This window comes from Anolis carolinensis, chromosome 2 (assembly GCF_035594765.1).
Source record: "Anolis carolinensis isolate JA03-04 chromosome 2, rAnoCar3.1.pri, whole genome shotgun sequence".
NCBI lineage: Eukaryota > Metazoa > Chordata > Lepidosauria > Squamata > Dactyloidae > Anolis > Anolis carolinensis.
The window spans coordinates 21,383,119-21,402,781 of record NC_085842.1 but is presented as its reverse complement, the minus strand read 5'-3'; the positions used below and the strand labels follow the sequence as shown (position 1 = coordinate 21,402,781).

The window sequence follows — 19,663 nt, the reverse complement described above, 5'->3', positions numbered from 1 at the left end:
GCTGGAGCAGGATGACGGTCGCAATAAGTTGCAAAAGGAACCGGCATAACATTACATAGAGAAATACACATTTTATACTTTTGCATTTTGAATTTCCCCAGCCTCAATGTTAATAATAATAATAATCATCATCATCATCATAAAAATAATAAAGAGGGTTGGAAGAGACCGCTTGGGCCATTTAGTCCAACCCTCTTCTGCCTTTGTGCATCAAAAGCACAAGCAAAGCACCCCTTAATAATTATTAATTAAATAAATAATTAAATAATAATTAAAATACAGCGATAAAGAGCACAAGCAAAACATTGGAAGGCGTGCACAACAATTTTTTGTACAGACTTGAATATAGACATTTTTTGGTACCTGTGGCAAGGTGGGTGGGTAGGTCTGGACCCCTGTGGACACTGAGGGTGTATCAGTGTGGAGTAGGGGTGCTCTGATGCTTAATCAGTCTACCTTTCTGATTGAAACTTCCCACATTTATACGATTTCTGTCCTTTGTGGGATTCCAAATGTTTAAGCAATAGGTCTCTCCGAGAGAAGTCTCTGCCACATTCGGGGCATTTCAGAGGCCATTCGGCAGTGTGGGTCCTCTGGTGTCCAACCAAATGTTCTCTCTGCCGGAAACATTTACCACACTGACAGCATTCGTATGGCTTCTCTCCTGTGTGGATCCTCTCGTGTTTCTTCAAATGTTCTCTCCGGCTAAACTTCTTGCCACACTCAGGACAGTCGTAGGGTTTCTCTCCGGTATGAATTCTCTGGTGGTTCTTCAAACGGTCCCGGTGGATGAAGCATTTCCCGCACTGAGAGCATTTGTGTGGTTTCAGTCCGGTATGAATCCTCTCATGTTTCTTAAGGTGATTTCTCTGGCTGAAACATTTCCCACACTGGGCACATTTGTGCGGTTTCACCCCGGTATGATTTTTCTGATGCCTAATTAACCTTTCTAGTAACGTGAAGCTTTTCCCACAAGAAGAGCATTTGTATGGTCTCCCTTCCAAAGGAACCTCATGGTTTGTCATGAACGCCGATAAATAATTTAAGGTTTTATCACAATCGGCATAATCATAAATATTTCTCCCTGAAAGGTTACTTGGACATCCCATTAAATTCTCCTTCGTCATGCAGTCAGAGACCTCATTCTCCTTCTCTCTGGCTTTCAGTCCCTGATGTTTATCAAAGCACGATACTTCCGGGAAATCTTTCAGTACTTTGGGAAACGGACAGGAATCTGCCCTGATACGCATTGTATCTTCTGATCTGTAGCTACATCCCACATCAGCCTGCAAAAAAGAGGACATTTCTTCTGCTCCATGAATGGTGGAAGTCTGGCTAACAGCACCTGTAAGACCTATCGAGAGTGAAGTATCTTCATTCTCTCTTTGTATGGGTTTAATCTGTTGTTGCCCTTCAGACTCCCATTGCTGTTTGGGAATTTCATCAACCACGAGGTTCCCTTTGCCTCCTTTGGCACATGGCCTCCATATTTCCCCAGGTCTCGTCTCTTCCTGCCGAGTAGTCTCTATCTTGAATGGATTTCTCTTCTTTTCACCTATGGAGACACAAAGAGACATTTTTCCCACACTCTGATCCATGATCACTTTGCCAAACCCTTGGCCTTCCCACCCTCTTTTGTAGGAGTAAACTGGTTCAGTGTACATTACACAAATCAAGCCCACATATATATCTTTTCTAAAAAGGTATAATTTATTTTACAGCTGCTATTCATAATAAAGTTGGTAGAGACCCCAGGGCCATCCCATCCAATCTGCTGCCATGTAGCAATAACCAATCAAAGCACTCCTAACACATGACCATCCATCTGTCCATAATGCAGTATATTCTTTGGCTTTTTCAAACCAAAGACAGCTATGCCAACCAAATATTTAAATTTAAGCACTCATGACAGATGTTCAGTGAGTCTCTTTGAAAACCTCCAGTGAAGACTTCACCAGGCTCCCATGTAGACAGCTCTGATCAACAGAGTGTTTTTCCTAATGTTTGGGTAGAATCTCTCTTCCTGCAGTTTGACTCAATTGCATCTAGTTTCTAGAGTAGCAGCAGGCATACCAAAACCCTTGAGATATCCTTTCAAATATTTAAACATAACTAGAATATCCCCTCTTAACCTTTACTTTTGGCCACATCATGAGGAGACAGGAAAACTTGGAAAAGATCATGATGCTGGGGAAAATGGAAGGAAAAAGGAAGAGAGGCTGACCAAGGGCAAGATGGATTAATGGTATCCTTGAAGTAACTGGCTTGACCTTGAAGGAACTGGGGGTGGCGATGGCCGACAGGACGGTAATTGTTTGGGTCATCCTTTTTTCCCTTCTTGAAGATAGGGACCACATTCGCCCTCCTCCAATCTGCTGGGACTTCTCCCGTTCTCCAAGAACTCTCAAAGATGATTGCCAGTGGTTAAATAACTTCCGCTAGTTCCTTCAATACTATTGGGTGTAGTTGATCCGGCCCTGGGGACTTGAATTCATTTAGAGCGGCCAGGTGTTCCTGGACAACTTGTTTCCCTATTTGGGGTTGGATTTCCTTTAATCTTTCGTCCATTCCATGTTGCTGAGGTTGAGGCTGGCCTTCTTTTTGTGCAAAGACTGAGGCAAAGAAGGCATTAAGTAGTTCTGCCTTTTCCCTGTCCCTTGTCACCATCACCCCAACTTCTCCTCACAGAGGCCCTATCGCCTCCTTGTTCTTCCTTAAAGAATCTTAACCTTAATACTCAGAAATGAAAACACGTTTTTGCAAGTCAAGGCATGTTTCAAACATGCAGTTTTGTCAGCAAAACCACAAATATGGCATAAAATGGTCACTATGACACAGACCAAGATCAACTACAGTCACATATTTTGGGGAATGAAGCAAGTATTTTCTTGCTCTTTGTTTATAGTAAGGCCCCCGTTTTTGTGGAGTAAAAGTCCCCGTTGGATTTTAGTTACATGAAATGGTGGATACAACTAAATGTCACTAGAATTACTTTTATTATTGTCTGCATATAACATTATTCTTGTTCTCTCCTCTTAATTTCTTCTATAATCAAGTTCATTTTCACTCTTTTCCTCTTTTAAAGTTTTGCCTTCTGTTTTTCGCTTTCATAGGGGGTCCTGGATGCTAAAAAAGCAAAAAAAAAAAATGGCAACACTTGTGTAACACCCACTTATCTGTATTTTAAAACTGTCCATCTTGACTTATAAAATTATTGTTTCTCAGCAGGAATCTGGTCTACCATTTGAACCTGCTGCTGGGGGAGGCCTTTAAGGAAGGATGGCTTCCAATTCCCCCCCACCTTGCAGTGGCCTACAGACTATGGAGTACACATTATCTCAGCACCCTTCAAAAATATTAATGTTTCATCAGTGCACCTTTTGGATAACAATTCTTCTCACTCACTCTCTGGTGTCTATTCAACAGATATTGCCAAGGGAAGCCTCTTCCACATTCGGGGTACAATAGGGTTTCTTTCTAGTATGGATTTTGCGGTGGCCACTCAAATGTGGGCTCTGACAGAAGCATTTCCCACATTGAGAACATTCATATGGACTCTCTTCAGTATGAATTCTTTGATACCTCTACAATCTGACTCTATGAATGAAACACTTGCTACACTGAGAGCATTCATAGGGTTTCTCTCCAGTATGATGGTTCTTCAAGTTAGATTTCTGAGCGAAACACCTGCCACACTGTGAATATCCATAAGGACTCTCTCCAGTATAAATTCTTTGGTGTGTCTTTAAGTTAGATTTCAGAGTGAAACATTTGTCAAACTGAGAGCATTTACAGATCCCCCCCACCCCTTGGTATGGCTTAGCTGGTGTTTCACCAGTTTATCTTTCTGGCTGAAGCATTTCTCGCACTAAGAACATTGGTCCAATGTGACTTTGCTGGTGGTTTGTTAGTTGCACTCTAAATTTGACACCATTCTCACTAGTAGGACATTTATGCAGTTTCCTTCCCGTAGGAACACTTTGGTATCTCTGTAAAGACTGTCCGTGGCTCTTGCATCTTTCTCCATCTTCAGGACATTCAGCATCTTTCTTCCTTGGGTTTAGATCAACAAACTCATTTGACACATTGCGGTATTTTCCCTCATAAATGGAGAAAAAAATGATTCTCCATGTCTGTGGAGGCCTTGCTATCACCACCTTTTGGTATGTTTCCTCTTTGTCTCCACTAACTTCTTCGACTTCGACTCCTGATCTCTGAGGTGGGATCCCGTCTTATGAATCCTGAACGGTCTCTGTCTTCTGTGAGTGAGAAGAACTGTGGTCCCAAAAGTAAGCTCCTCGGAGATGCTTTTACTGGTGATGATTCCATCTGCTGAGATATCTTCATCTCTTTCCAACATCCCTTTTCATCACCTGAAGAAAAAGGACATTTGTCTTTTTTCTGGCCACTGCTTTCCTAATATGTACCACCTGGCCTTCCCTCCTGCTTCCTCTTGTTTTCCATCCGATGCAAAATGTCTTTCCTCAGCTTGGATCACTTAAGTGTATGCGTATTTATGTGTACTGATACATCAACCCCACTTTACATTTGAGCTTTCTACATTAAACCTGGGATTAGGAAATGAAAAACAAACGTGGCTAATTTATACAAAAGCTGCTCCAACTAATCATCTGGAAAGTTACTCGGGGCACTGAAGACACAGCCCTCCTTTTTTCATTCTCTTCCACGTCATCTCTCTGTTAAAAAGGGACAATCTTGTGCTTCAAAGGACAAAAGACTTTAAGACCATCTAAAGCTGCCCTAATCAACATTACTTGCAAAAATCCAGCAATGACAACAATGGTTTAATCCAATACAGATCTGCAAATAAGCAAGTCTTACAAAAGTAAATGTTTATTCAGTTCCATGACATATGCTTAGTGTTCAAGGCCAGTCTCCTCTTTAGTAAGAAGATGAAAAAGGCACAATTCAATATTCTCAATGTCTTGAAGGTTGAGTCCCTTTAATGGCATGTAACAAATCCAGCACCATAAGAAACACATACTGGCTACCTTGCTGCTTCTCAAGGATCTTTTATCAGGGTGATAAAATAGCATCTGTAATAACAAAATATAGTGACAGTGACAGTCCTCTTCAAACACTGCTCTACCCCTGAAAAGTATCTGCTTACAAAGAGATCAACAATATTAATGATTTACAACCCCAGCTGGAAACGTTGCACAACGACCTGAAGACTGCTGGCATACACCCTGATCAGGCACACAACCAGATGAAATGGTGCCATAAACCAGTAAAGTGGACCCCACCATAAAGCAGGACAAACATTGAAGAAGAATGATTTTCAGATATACCAGGGTGGAAAATCAGGAAAAAATTCTGAAATTCCTCCCGAACTTGGTCCTTTTGAAATATCTCCATCTGGAATTCTCAGATATACTGTCAGCTTTGCTCTCCAGCATGGCTCTTCTGATGACGAGTCAAATTTTCTTTCTGACTGAAACACTTCCCACACCAAGGGCATCCGTATGGTTTTTCACCAGTATGAATCCTCTGGTGTCTCTTAAAGTTCCCACTGCGGTTAAAACTCTTCCCACACATAGGACATTTGTACGGTTTCTCTCCAGTATGGATTCTCTGATGTATGGTTAATTTCCCTCTAAAAGTAAAGCTTTTCCCACAGAGAGTGCATATAAACAATTCTCTCCTTGAATCACCCTTCCGATACTTCTTCAAAGTTTGTTTGTGTCTAAAGCTTCTCTGATCCGCCAGACACTCATAAGGTTTCTTTTCTGGGTGTGTATTCTGGTGTTGAACAGAAACATATCTTTGATGGGGACTTTCCCCACATTTGGAAATGACTTGCAGGTTCTTTCCTTTAAGGGTTTCCTGAGGCTGACTGAGAAATGATGTCGTCCGGATATCTTCCTGCCTCATGGGGCATCCTATAGGGTTTTCCACCAGACCTGTGACCCCAAGATCAGATTTGTAGCAATATTTTCTTCCATGCTTGGGAAACAAGGTCTTTCCTCCTTCTATGGGCACTTGGGAGGTTTCATTAGCAGCACATTTAAGACTTAGGGTCAGCTCACTTGGTTCCTCATGTTCCTCATCTGGTAGCTTTCTCTTCTGTTGTCTCTCAAACCCATATCTGGGGTCATGGATTTCGGGTGCCATGGGGACACTCTGATGCAAAGTTTCTGCCAGCACATTGTGACTTTCCTTTGGCAAAGATTCCCCCTGCTCAGAATCCTCTGTCTTGATCCAACATCTCTTTTTAGCACCTAAAGAGACACAGAGAGGAATTTTGTCCAAGTCCTCATCACCTTTCTCATCCCACTTCTACTTCTCGTTGCCGATACTTCTATCCCTTTCATGCCACTTCAGGACTTCTTTGTTTTATTTTATTATTATTATTACTACTACTACTACTACTACTACTATTCTAAACTAGTAAGTCCTCTCTATACATCCACAGCCGTACTTTTCACGCTTGCTTTGAAAAAATGTGTGGTTCTATTTTTGTTTTGGCCTCTAAAAAGAAAATTAAAGAGAAAGAGAGCAAACTTGGCTTCCTTAACCGATGGCTATTCAGTGTGTTTTGTTGGACAACATTATCCTACAGTCAGGACATTCAAACATTCTTTCCCCTGATATGGGTATAATTCTCTTTTTAAAAAGTTTCTCTCACGTGCTCTGGGTATTCATGAGGTTTATCTTCAATATAATGTTTCTAATAGTTTAACAAATTTGGTTTTCTGCAGGAGGCTCTGTGACATTTTTTTCGACCACAATTGGGGAACCAGAGCCTTCCCCAAATTACCGTATATACTCGAAGATAAGCGGAGTCTTTCAGCCCTTTTTTGACCTTAAAAGGTCTCCCTTGGCTTATAATGGGGTCAAGGCCAGGCAGCAGAGCCTGGAGGCCATTGCTTGCCATATATGATATATTTCTCTCTCCTCTTTTGTTTTCGTGTCAGGAGCAACTTTTATCTCCCGTAACAGTGTCCTTTCCTTTCCAGTCAAAAGGGAAGGAAGTTGATATATTTCATGTCCTTCTTGTCTGTATGGCTCTCTTTCAAACCCACCAATCTCCTGGCTTTTTGTGTGTGTGTGTGTTAACTTTATATGTGCATTTTTGGAAGTGTTCGCTGGCCTTTGCAAGCCCTATAGAGCTATAAATATGTTTCTATATATGCATGTTTCTCCTGAAATCTTTGCAAACCATCTATATCCATTAATCTTATAAAAGCATTTCCCTCCAAAATATTCGTTAATCTGAGCATTTCCCCCTACAAGCCTTTTCAATTCCTATGTACCTATATATCTCTATCTATTCTTATGTTTTACTGAATTTGTGTTTTTAACTGTTTTGTTATTTTTAACGATGTTTTTGCTTGATGGATTGTTTGTATTTGTGTCTATGGGCATTTTGTCCCATATGTAAGCTGCCCCAAATCCCGTTTGGGAGATGGTGGCGAGGTATACGTTGTTGTTATTGTTATTATTATTATTATCATCATCTATATACATTAATTTGATATATGAATTTTCCCCTCATATGTTTGCAGGTCTTTGCAAATCCTATAGATAGATAGATAGATAGATAGATAGATAGATAGATAGATAGATAGATCTAGAGATTTAAATCTATATGTATATATTATTTTTATACATGAATTTTCCCCTCACATGTTTGCAAGTCTCTGCAAATCCTATATAGATACAATTATCGATATAGAGAGGGATGTCTAGATAGATATCAATATAGATATATAGGGCTTGCAAATATTGCAGTGGAAATGCACATACACACACAGACACATATAGAGAGTGATGTCTAGCTAGATATAAACATAGATATATAGGGCTTGCAAATATTGCAGGCAGGAAATGTACATATAGGGAGGATTTGCAAACGTTTCAGGGGGAAATGCATATGTGAAATTAGTACTGTATTTTCCGGTGTATAAGATGACTGGGCGTATAAGACAACCCCCAACTTTTCCAGTTAAAATATAGTTTTGGGATATACTCACCGTATAAGACTACCCCTCTTCCAATGCACACCAAATAATTTTTTTTAAAAACATCAGATTCGATTTTAATATGATAATTTTAATTCAAACGCTTATGGCATGCAGGTACTTAGCAGGAAAACTGTCACTTATAAACATAAGGCTGTTTGTCATCGAACACGTAAACATAAAACAGTGCAAGTGGATTAAACTTTTCCTAATTCACTCTAAAGCTGAAAGGAAGGATAAGGCAATAAACCTATGGGAGCTGCCATGCTGTTTGTTTTCTAAGCTGTCAACAAATTGGAACTGATGATTCATCATCCTCCTGTTCATCATCTGATATCATAAGTACATCAATGACATCTTGTGATACATTTGTAAGGCAGTCATCGTACGGATCAAATTCTGTATCAGATGGTGTGGTCTCAGCTTTGGCTTCTTTCTCATCTTGGCACAGGTAGTCATCCTCCATACCATCTAATGAATTTGATATGCCACATTTCTTGAAAGACTTGATTACTGTTTCTGCATCAATATCATTCCAGGCTTTTATGACAAACTTGCACAAAACATCCAACTGTGGATCACACATGTTTCCTCCTTTTGTGAATGACTTTTCGCCACTAACCATCCATTCATTCCACTGTTCTCGAATGCGATCTTTAAATAGCCTGTTTAGGCACACATCCAGTGGCTGTACCAACGATGTCAACCCTGCAGGAATAACTACCGCATCTGTGTTTAGTCTTGCAAGCCTTTGCTTGGTGTTGTGAGTTAAATGAGCCCTGAACATATCCCACACCAGGAGACTACGTTTTTGAATAAGTTCACCTGGTCGCCTGTTCCATACATTATCAAGCCATAGCTTTACCCCTTCTTCATCCATCCAGCCTTTTTCATTCACATGTACAAAACAACCAACAGGGAACTTGAGTTTTGGCATTGTTTTTCTTTTAAAAATAATCATTGGTCTCAGTTTGGCACCATCCGCTGTGCATCCTAGTACCACTGTAAAACTGGACTTCTCATGTCCTGTTGTTTTAATTAAAATTGTTTTTTCACCTTTTTGATGGACAGTTTTATTTCCAACCATATCAAAATTCATTAGAGTTTCATCCATATTTCCAATACTACTTAGCGCATAGCCATGTTTAGTGCGCTGTTGTATTACGTATCGATGGAAACTATTTACTCTCCTATCAAGATCCGCAGGTAATTTTTGGGCAATTTTCGTCTTTTGCCTCAGTACCACACTATGTCTTCCCATGAATCTAGTACACCAGGATACCGTGGCCTTAAATCTGTTGCTGTGGTCTGGGTTAGATTTGGCCCACTGAAGTGCAAACAAACGTATTTTATTTCGTGTCACTACATAACCGTTTTGACGATGCTCACTCACCATGTCTGCTATATGTTTTTCGAGTTCTGGCCAATGTGGGGTGCCTCTTCTTAATGCACATTTACCCCTTGGCATACTCTTTAATGCTTTTTCATTTGCTTTCCAGTCCCGAACCATCTTTTCTGTTACTCCATATTGTCTTGCAGCAGCGCAGTTATTATGTTCCATGGCAAAGTTTACAACTCTAAGTTTGAAACTGGCTTCATATTTCTTTCTTCTTGCTGGTGGAGCTCTGCAGTCCTCAGGAGTGAGATCTGAGAGGCAGAGAAGGAGGTACAGTAATAGGATACAAGGGTGGGCCAGATAGATAAAAGAGGCGTGTTTGCTGGGCACAGCGCTGCTCCATCTCTTTTTTCCATGCCTTCCGGATGCCTGCAGCTTGCCCCGATGTTTGAGAAGATTTTCCTGGATTAAAAAGTCATCTTATATGCCAGAAATACGGTATATAATCTATATCTACATCTAGTTCTGCATTGTTTATATATGCATTGAATGTTTGCCTGTTGCTATATTGGAAGCCAGCCTGAGTCCCCATGGGGAGATAAGGTGGGATACAAATGAAGTTTTATTATTAGTAGTATTATAAAGTTATTGTTGATGCCATATTGTTTTGTTGACCCTACTTTTCCACTTACAGAGCTAGTTTACTGTTTTTCTTTGAAATATGGTATATATTCAAAAACATTTAACCTAATGATGCCTCAATTAATGTAATTTTATTGGTATCTATTTTTATTTTTGAAATTTATTAGTGGATGCTGCATTTCGCACCCTAGGCTTATACTCAAGTCAATAATTTTTCCCAGTTTTTGTGGTAAAATTAGGTGCCTTGGCTTATATTCAGGTTGGCTTATACTTGAGTATATAAGGTACTGCCCCATTAATTTGTTCAGCCTCTTCCTGCCACAAGAAATGCCTAAATTTCCTGACTCCTTTGGCGCTCACAGAAGCCCCTTCCTCTTCCCCCTTGGGCTCACTTCTTTCTCCACAGGTCTCCGCCGTCAACAGTCCGTCCCCTTGGTTTATGAGTGGCACTGCCCCGGGCCTCTCCTCCAGCTCATCCCCTCCATGCTGAGACACCTCCACTTTAAGCAAAGTTGCCTTCCCCTCACCTGCAGACAAAGGGAAAGGATTTCTGTCCATGCTCAGGAGACCTTTGTCCTCAACTGCCTCTTGCACCCTTTCCCAACCCTGGCTTCCCTTCTGCCACTGGGAGAAGTCAGCTACACCCATTTAATTCTTCTGATTCATGATTATGTCTACTGTGTACATGAGACTATGCTTCATGGTTACGTCTGCATCTCACAAGTTGGTACATACTAAAGGAGGAATGCCAAAGTTCTGTAGAAGAAATATAAAGGAATTTCATGTTTACAGTTGGGTCTCAAATCCATGACCCCTCATTATCTACATACATGCACGTAAAGGGATATTCAGCCTGACCTTATAGTACAGTCAATCCTCCACATTCACTGGGGTAAGGGGCTCAGAGAACCCTCTTAAGGAATCCCTAGGTGCTGCAGCATGTCTCTATGATCAATGTCTACTGGAGACTGCTTACATAATCGTACTGGGGGATCTAGAGATTCCTAAGGACAACATTTTAATTACATTCACACATAATAAAATCCGCAAATGTGGCGAGTTGGCAACATATATAGTACTTGAACCGGTCTTGCCCTTACCCAATGTCTGGACGTTTCCGCCCTCCTCCTGCAGGACTTGCCAAAAGATTGTCTGTTGGCCCGGCTGGGGCAGTGTCCGCTCAACCGTGTGCAAAGAGGCGCCTGTGTCATGGCAATCCAACAGACCCTGGAAATGCAAGACATGCCCAATAACACAACAGTTAGGCCCTCCTGCATGTGCAACAATACTGACATAGAGACTGATGTGCTTGTGCTTCCGTTGCATTAACTTTACAGTGCAGATGCATCTTCAAATGGACTAATGTTCCTTTTGCATGTTCTATCTAGAGCAATGAGCTGACAGAGTGAACTTTCTGCAGTCTTTGTTTGGGTTCTTGAAAATAGCATTCAAGATCAAGACAAACAATTCAATAAATCATTAAGCCTTAAGCTATCCATGGTATCCATAGAGGGTGAAGGAATCAAATACCAACAGATACTAAGGATGTACTTTGTGAGGTCTGACCAAAATAGAAGAGAGTGGGACTAAGATTTCCCTCAGTCAAGACACTAGACTCCTATGGATACAGCCTAGAATTGCATTGGCCATTTTAGCTGCTACATCAGACAATTGGCTCATGTTCAGCTTGCGGTCTATAAGACTCTTAGATGATCCCTTATTGTTATTCTTAGACATTATTATTGTTATTGCAGACTAATACTTTGGATTACATACCTCACCAAGCCCAGCTTCTGTCTTCACTTGTCCTTCAGGAGGAAACACTGAAATGGAAGGACTTGGGACTTTGATTCCACCACCTGCAAAGAATAAATGGCAATTCTTTTTTTTAGAAGGAGAACAGGTTGGATAGAGTCAAAGGCAGATGCTGGGCAAGTGCAAACTCCCCTCCTTCCAATTTTTTCAAAAAATATAGTTTTTGAAAAGAAATCACTCAAACACCTTTTCACCCCATGGGCCATGTTTATAGTTTTACAAGGTCTTTAGCCTTCTCTGCCAAAGAGCGCTGATGCCTCTCTAAGTTACAGCTCCCATCATCCCATAGTACCGAGCCATATCAGTTAAAGGGATGTCAGATTAAATGAATTCTACAGTGTAGGTGTAGCCTCTGTGTGGCACGTACATTCTCACAGACCCATGAAGCCTTACCTAGCAAAGGGATCTCGGCATCCTTCACCGGCTTGGCTTCTTCACAGATCTGTCCCTGAGCAGCACCTGGTGACTTCCTTTCTGCCTCCAGGGAACCAACACACACATCCTGCGACAGTCCCTGAGAAACAGGAAGGGAGATTTCGGAATGGAGAGAAGGAAAGGGAATTCTCTCAGGCTACTGTGTTTGTTTAACATTAAGTTTTGCTAGACATAGGTTAAAAAATACTGTAGAGTTGGGAATGACCACAAGGATCATCTAGTCCAATGCTTCTTATCCAGTGCACATGTCATACAAGTAAATACAATCACAGCTCTCCCAACAGATGGCCACCCAGCCTCTGCTTCAATAGCCCTTGGAGCCTCACCTGCCACCTGGCGGAATCGGCCTCTTGCTGCCTCTTGAGGAGGAAGTCCTCTGCCAGGGCCACAGCCTGGGAACAGGTCTCCGGCCCTCCGCCTCGGATCCATCCTTGCAGGTCTTGGGGAAGACTGGCCAGGAATTGCTCCAGGACCAGCAGCTCCAGGATCTGCTCCTTGCTGCGTCTCTCCGGCTTCAGCCACCGACTGCAAAGCTCCTGGACTTGGCTGTAAACCCTTCGCGGATCCTCAACCTCTTGGCAGCAGAACTGCCGGAAATGCTGGCGCTGCAGCTCCGCTCTCAGGGTCTCTCCTCTCAAGATGGCTGCCTTCACTTTCCCATAATCCTCTCTGTCTCTGGCTTCCAGGCTCAGAAAGGCCTGCTCTGCTTCTCCGCTCAAAGCGGGCATCAGCCGGGCCGCCCACTCTTCCTTTGGCCACCGACAGGCTTTGGCCACTTGCTCAAAGGAGGCCAGGAAGGCCTTGGCCTCGTCCCACGGTGTCTCCTCTGCTGGCGAAAGGCTTCCCCATGCCCAGGAAGGTGACTGGAGGGTCTTCAGGAACTCCTGCCATTGGGCTTCCCAGTGCTGCTGCATCCCTTTACCTGGAAGGTTGTTGCCTTCTTCTGGTGCTTTCCACTGTAGCCCTTCGGTCACATGTTCAGACTGTACCATGCTTCCAGCTTTCCCTCCTTTTCTTGGCGTTCCTAGTTCCAGCTGCAGACTTGCAGGATTCAGCTCCTTCCTCCCCTTCCTCCCTTCAAGCCAAACTTTGGTTCTGGGTTGAAAAGAGTAAGTATTTATTTATTTATTTACTATATTTATATACTGCCTTTCTCACCCCTGGGGGGGACTCAAGGTGGTTTACAACATAATGGCAGAAATTCAGACCCAACATACGTATAATAGAAAAAAATCATAATAACTAAACAGTAACATACAGCTATGAATTCAAATAATTAAAAGCATTAAACATATGTATACACAACATATAAACACTAAGACAAAGTATTAAAACAACCCAATATAATTATTAAATTCACATGAACCAAAAATTGTATACCGCAGCCATTCCAATTGTCATTGCACATATTTCTTAATTATTCTTTGGACTGCATTACTTGTCAAAACCTTGGTTTCTACAACCAAGTTTTTGTTTTCTTGCCTGGAAGTAGTGTTGCTTCCAGGAAATACCTTGAACAATGTCAACCAACCTTGCTTTGAATGTGCAGGGGCAAAGGGCTGCAGGTCTTTCCTTACTCAATGGAACAACTCAATACAGGCATTTCCAGCAGCGTGGAGATATATTCCTGAGCTGAACAGTGAGATTCTTCCTGAATTAAAAAGAATGAAATGCAGAGGGGAAAACTGAATAAAAATTCAGTTTGGATGGAATCTGTCCAAAAATCTATTCATTTACCTTCTCAAAGAGTAATAAGAGTGGAATAACTCCTCCTCTCAAGAATCTTAGATTTGGCAGAGACCCTGAGGGACCCACAGGTTGAGAACTAGGTTCTCCAATGCACCTCTATAGCATGCTGGGTTTGGAAGTGAGGTCATTTGAATTGAATTTATTGGCGTTTGTTGGGATCTGCAGTTTCAAGTACTGTAACTGTGGTTTGGCCAAGGGTACGTCTCCTGTGCATACAGGGGTCTTACTGTACTTTGTATTTTTTTTTTGTAAGCTGCCTTGCTGCCAATACCAAGAGAAAAACAGAATCTATGTAAATAAAATTATGTATGCGTATGTTTATATGTATGTGTGTGTATATATATATATGTGTGTGTGTGTGTGTGTGTATCTATATCTATGTCTGTATTTTCCTGTGACTTCTGCCAACAATAGATCTGGACTAAACGTGGAACACAGACTCCCCCCCAACCAACTTTAAAGACTGGTGGGTTTGGAGATGGGGCAATTACTGTGAGTGATGGGAGTTATAGTTCAATCCCATCTTTAGAACACTGTGAATCCCATTGAAGATGGATTTCAACCAAACTTAGCACACAGACCCACCAAGTCCAACTTTACGTATTGGTGGATTTGGAGGGAAATGACCCCAGGCAATGGGAGTTGTAGTTCACCCAAATCCAGAAACCACTATGAACTCCACTGATGATGGATCTGGACCAAACATGGGACACAGATCCCCCATGGCCCACAGAAAGTACTAGAGGGGTTGTGGTGGTGACCCTGTATGATGGGAGTTATAGTTCAGTCATATGCAAAGTGCATTGTGAACCTCACCAATAGTGGATCTGAACCAAACATGGCACACAGACCCACCATGATCAACTCTTCACTCCTAATGCTGTTTGGAGGCAATGACAGGCAATGATGGGCGTTGTAGTTTACCCACATCCTTATGTGTTTTCTAATAAGTTTCTAATAAATAGCATTATGAAATAAATACAATACCAATAATGGATCTGAACCAAACTTGGCACACAGACTAATCATAACCAGCTTAAACTCCTGGCACAGTTTGGAGGCAATGACAGGCAATGATGGGAGTTGTGGTTTACCCACATCCTTAAGTGTTTTCTAATTGTAATAAATAGCCTTCAAAATAAATACAAAATATTCTAATGTTCATCGTCACAAAAGACCTAACCCGGCATCGACGGGCACCTAAGCTAATACTATATAGAAACATTAATTTACAAAGAGAGACGTCAAACATGGCAAATGTTATTGTTACAATATAATGAAACATCTATGGAAAGATTATACAAATCTACACAATAGCTTACTGCAAAGGGATGCACAATATTCAAGAGGAAGCCAGAAAAGGGCATTTCCCCCTCCCCCAGAAAGGTTGTTTTGAGCCTACCTGCAGAACCGTGGCTAAAGGGGAGGGGACCTTGGGAATTGTAGTTTCACAAGGCCTTGAGCCTCCCTTGCCAAAGAGGGCCAGCTGGGACCCCAAAGGACTCCCTAGTCCTAGAGCTCCCCTCCGCCTCACCCAGAAGGGAGGAAGGAAGGAAGGAAGAAAGGAAGCTTCCCACAGTCTAGATGGGCAGCAAGAGAGAAGGAACTCGGCCAGAAGGAAAAGCAGGAAGGAGAAGGAGGTTGGCCAAGGCGCTGCTGCCCCCGGTGGCCGCCTGGAGCATTGCAGCCCTTTCCCTTCCAGAGAGAGAGGACTAGGGCTCCAGCCTCACCCTGGCCCCGCCCACCTGAGCCCCGCCCACACCCTGCCCCCCCCCCCCCAGTCAGATACAATGCTTCTTATTCCAAAAGAGAAGCCCAATCTGTTCACATGGAGGAAGCCTACAAGGCCATTCCCTTGGTCCCAACATGGCATCCCATCCTCACCCACTGACCGCCCTCTACATTCTTGTTTTAATTTCTAAAAGGTGCATATGTCACCATATAAGGCTCCTAGGTGGCGCAGCGGGTTAAACTGCTGAGCTGATCAACTTGCTGACCGAAAGGTCGGCAGTTCGAATCTGGGGAGCAGGGTGAGCACCTGCTGTTAGCCCCAGCTTCTGCCAACCTAGCAGTTCGAAAACATGCAAATGTAAGTAGATTAATAGGTACTGCTCTGACAGGAAGGTAATGGCGCTCCATGCAGTCATGCTGGCTACATGACCTTGAAGGTGTCTATGGACAACGCCAGCTCTTCTGCTTAGAAATGGAGATGAGCACCAACCCCCAGAGTCGGACACAAAAACCTTTATCTTTACCTTAATTCATAGGGAGGAACACTCACAGTTCCTGAACTACTTCCCTTTACCTTGTAATCTTTTCTTGAAGCTGACTGCAGAAAAAGTCTAGAAATGGGATGTATACCTTTAGCCTATAATATTCCACTGGTGTTGGTGAATTTTCCTGAATGTTGCTCTTACAAGTCTGCCCTGAACAGACGTGAGGAATCCTAACTTCTTTACCCACAGACTCCACCACTGATCTTTGACACCACTGTGTCAAACACCTTTCTGTATTGTCCCACATCTTTATTAATGACTTGGATGAAGGTTTAGTGGGAAATGCTTATAAACAGGGCTGTTGTATGTTTTCCGGGCTGTATAGCCATGTTCCAGAAGTATTCTCTCCTGGCGTTTCGCCCACATCTATGGCAGGCATCCACAGAGGTTGTGAGGTATGGAGAAACTAAGCAAGGAATGTTTGTATATATCTGTGGAAGTTCCTGGGTGGGGGGAAGAACTCTTGTCTGTTGGAGGCCAGTGTGAAAATTGTAATTAATCACCTTTGTTAGCCTTAAATGGCCTTCCCAGCCTCTCATCCTGGCCTGGGGGAATCCTTTGTTCAGAGTCGTTAGCTGCCCCTGATTTATTCCTGTCTGGAATTCTTCTGTTTTCAGAGTGCTGCTCCTTATTTATTGTTCTGATTTTGGAGTTTTTTAATGCTGGTAGCCAGATTTTGTTCATTTTTATGGTTTCCTCCTTTCTTTTGAAGTTGTCCACATGCTTGTGAATTTCAATGGCTTCTCTGTGTAGTCTGACATGATAGTTGTTGGAGTGGTCGAGCATTTATGTGTTCTCAGATAATATACTGTGTCCAGGTTGGTTCATCAAGTTCTCTGCCATGGCTGACTTCTCTGGCTGAGTTAGTCTGCTAATAAAGTTTGCAGATGACACCAAATTATGAGGGATAACTAATACTGAAATAGAGCAATTTAGAAGCAGTCGTGGATAGTGAGATCCAGATTGCTAGGTCGCTGTGGGCCGTGCCTGGTGAGACAAAGAAGCCATAGCCAATAGTTTCCAATCAATAATTATCTCACCAGTTGAAGAGAAAGCCACCGAGGTAATCAGCTGAAAGTGATGCCGGCTTGCAGTAATCCGCCAAAGTAAGCTGAGATACCATACATAGCAAAAACAGGCATTTTTGAATTTTCCGCCAGCTGTTTCTGGCTTTGCCGTGATTGGCTGAGCTGAGATGAAATCAGGGAGGAGTCCCCACAGAAGCGGGACTGTTGTGCCCACCAGCCAATTGGAGAGTGCTCCTCGCCCCCAATGTCGATTTCCCTCTGTCCAGTGGATGAAGCTGGGTTGCAGTTCAACAACAAGAAAACCAATATGATGGCAACCAGACTGATTGATAACTGGCAAATAGAGGGAGAAAATGTGGAGGCAGTGACAGACTCTATATTTCTAGGCGCGAAGATCACTGCAGATGCAGACTGCAGCCAGGAAATCAGAAGACGTTTACTTCTTGGGAGGAGAGCAATGGCCAACCTTGACAAAATAGTGAAGAACAGAGACATCACACTGGAAACAAAGGTCCGCATAGTGAAAGCAATGGTATTCCCCATAGTAACCTATGGATGCGAGAGCTGGACCATAAGGAAGGCTGAGTGAAGGAAGATCGATGCCTTTGAACTCTGGTGCTGGAGGAAAATCCTGAGAGTGCCTTGGACCGCAAGAAGTCCATCCTCCAGGAAATAATGCCCGGCTGCTCAGTGGAGGAAAGGATACTAGGGGCAAAGATGAATTACTTTGGCCACATCATGAGAAGACAGGAAAACTTAGAGAAGAGAATGATGCTGGGGAAAATGGAAGGAAAAAGGAAGAGGGGCCGACCAAGGGCAAGATGGATGGATGGTATCAAAGGGACTGGCTTGAACTTGAAGGAACTGGGGTGGCCATGGCCGACAGGGAGCTCTGGTGTGGACTGATCCATGAGGTCACAAAGAGTCGAAAACGACTGAACGAGTGAGAGGACGACGACAATAGAATTGCATTGCCGAAAATTAAATCCATAAAAAGTTCAATCCTTGGTGCCTAGAGACACAGCTGTGGTTCCAGGCGGCAGGATAATCCAGAACGTTGGATAAGCGAAGGTTGGATAAGTGAGACCCTACTGTATTGCATTTTCAAACTACTGTACTGTAAATTGATGGCAGTGTAGATGAAGCCTGAGACAGGCGGAGTGTGAGCAGTTGCTCGCGTCGCCCAGTAGGTGGCGCTGTTGGGAAGCCTCTCCGCGGTCCTCTGCTGCTCTGCCGCCATTAAGCGCCTTCCAGTGGAAAGGGGGAGCAAAAGCGAATTAGGGGGTGACCTGTGCGAAAGGATACTGGGGTGACACCGGTTTCTGCTAGCCCTGCGAAGGGAGCCTCTTTTGGGCAGCCGGGGCCGCCTTCTCCTGGGACTGGAGAGCCGGCCAGGTAGGTTTTGCTGGAGGGAAGAAAAAGGGGTGAATGGCTGCGTGGCTCTTTTGTATGAACCCCCTCCTTCCTCCCCTTAATAAGACTTAATTCTGTGGGCTTTTCCCTCCTTCCCTGGAAGGCAGGGAGACTGATCCAGGGATGAAGCGGGATTATCATGACCTTTTCCCCGTCATTAATCACATTAGTGATGGGGAAAGGGGGGCGCCTTCCTGTTGCAGCCACCTGGCGTTGAAAGGTAAGGTTATAAAACCCAGGAAGAAAAGAAATACAGGCTGAGCATCCCTTCTCTGTGCTTGAAACCAGAAGAATTTTGAATTTTTGGAAATTTCCTTACGTGCATCATGAAGATATTTTGGAGATTATTATTGTATTTATTTATACATCACTTTTAGAGACTCAACAGTATTAAAAACTATACAATATAAAATCCCAAAGACTGTAAACAAAGAGAATTAAACCCAGAACTATCGCAAATAAATTAATTGAAACCTTTGGGAGCGAAGTCTAAGAACAATATAAAAACTAAATACTATAAACAAAGAAAATTAAACTCGGAACTGTTTCAAATAAATAATTGGGAGCAAAGTCTAAGAATGAAATCCATTTATGGTTCTCCTCCCTACATCTTGGGAGGCAATTTGAGACATCATATTTTTTAATAATTTTGTGCATGAAACAAAGTTTGGGTAGATTATTTTCGGTTGCTGTGAGTTTCCTGGGCTGTATGGCCATGTTCCAGAAGCATTCTCTCCTGACGTTTCGGCCACATCTATGGCAGGCGTCCGCAGAGATTGTGAGGTTTATTGGAAACTAGGCAAGTGGATTTTATATATCTGTGGATTAATGTCCAGGGTGGGAGAAAAAAACTCTTGTCTGTTTGAGGCAGGTGTGAATGTTGCAATTGGTCAGCTTGATTAGCATTGAATAGCCTTGCAGCTTCAACGCCTGGCTGCTTCCTGCCCGGGGGAATCCTTCATTGGGAGGTGTTATCTGGCCCTG

At 42.8% G+C, this 19,663-nt stretch overlaps 2 protein-coding genes across 10 annotated transcripts in view; one reads left to right on the top strand and one right to left on the bottom strand.

The window, feature by feature from the left end:
- The window catches only part of LOC103278093 (zinc finger protein 436), a 15,627-nt gene extending 35 nt beyond the window's left edge, over positions 1 to 15,592 (bottom strand). The window contains exons 1-9 of one of the 9 annotated variants that reach the window (XM_008105810.2): positions 15,365 to 15,585; positions 13,745 to 13,864; positions 12,540 to 13,308; positions 12,172 to 12,292; positions 11,740 to 11,822; positions 11,064 to 11,190; positions 10,356 to 10,490; positions 9,379 to 9,632; positions 1,378 to 1,555 (exon numbers count right to left, since the gene is read on the bottom strand). In XM_008105810.2, coding sequence (XP_008104017.2) covers positions 1,526 to 1,555; positions 9,379 to 9,632; positions 10,356 to 10,490; positions 11,064 to 11,190; positions 11,740 to 11,822; positions 12,172 to 12,292; positions 12,540 to 13,205 — 1,416 coding nt within the window. In that variant the 5' untranslated portion in view covers positions 13,206 to 13,308; positions 13,745 to 13,864; positions 15,365 to 15,585 and the 3' untranslated portion in view covers positions 1,378 to 1,525. Of the gene's footprint in view, positions 1,556 to 2,978; positions 6,243 to 8,055; positions 9,633 to 10,355; positions 10,491 to 11,063; positions 11,191 to 11,739; positions 11,823 to 12,171; positions 12,293 to 12,539; positions 13,309 to 13,744; positions 13,865 to 15,364 lie in introns of those variants that run through there. The other 8 variants (XM_008105807.3, XM_008105800.2, XM_008105803.3 and 5 more) reach the window with 8 other exon arrangements.
- A 2,305-nt stretch (positions 15,593 to 17,897) lies between these two features.
- LOC100565037 (zinc finger protein with KRAB and SCAN domains 1) overlaps positions 17,898 to 19,663 on the top strand; it is a 30,274-nt gene continuing 28,508 nt past the window's right edge. Inside the window, exon 1 of the mRNA XM_062973533.1 lies at positions 17,898 to 18,661. The gene's annotated coding sequence lies outside the window, so the exon portion shown is untranslated. The remainder of the gene's footprint in view (positions 18,662 to 19,663) is intronic.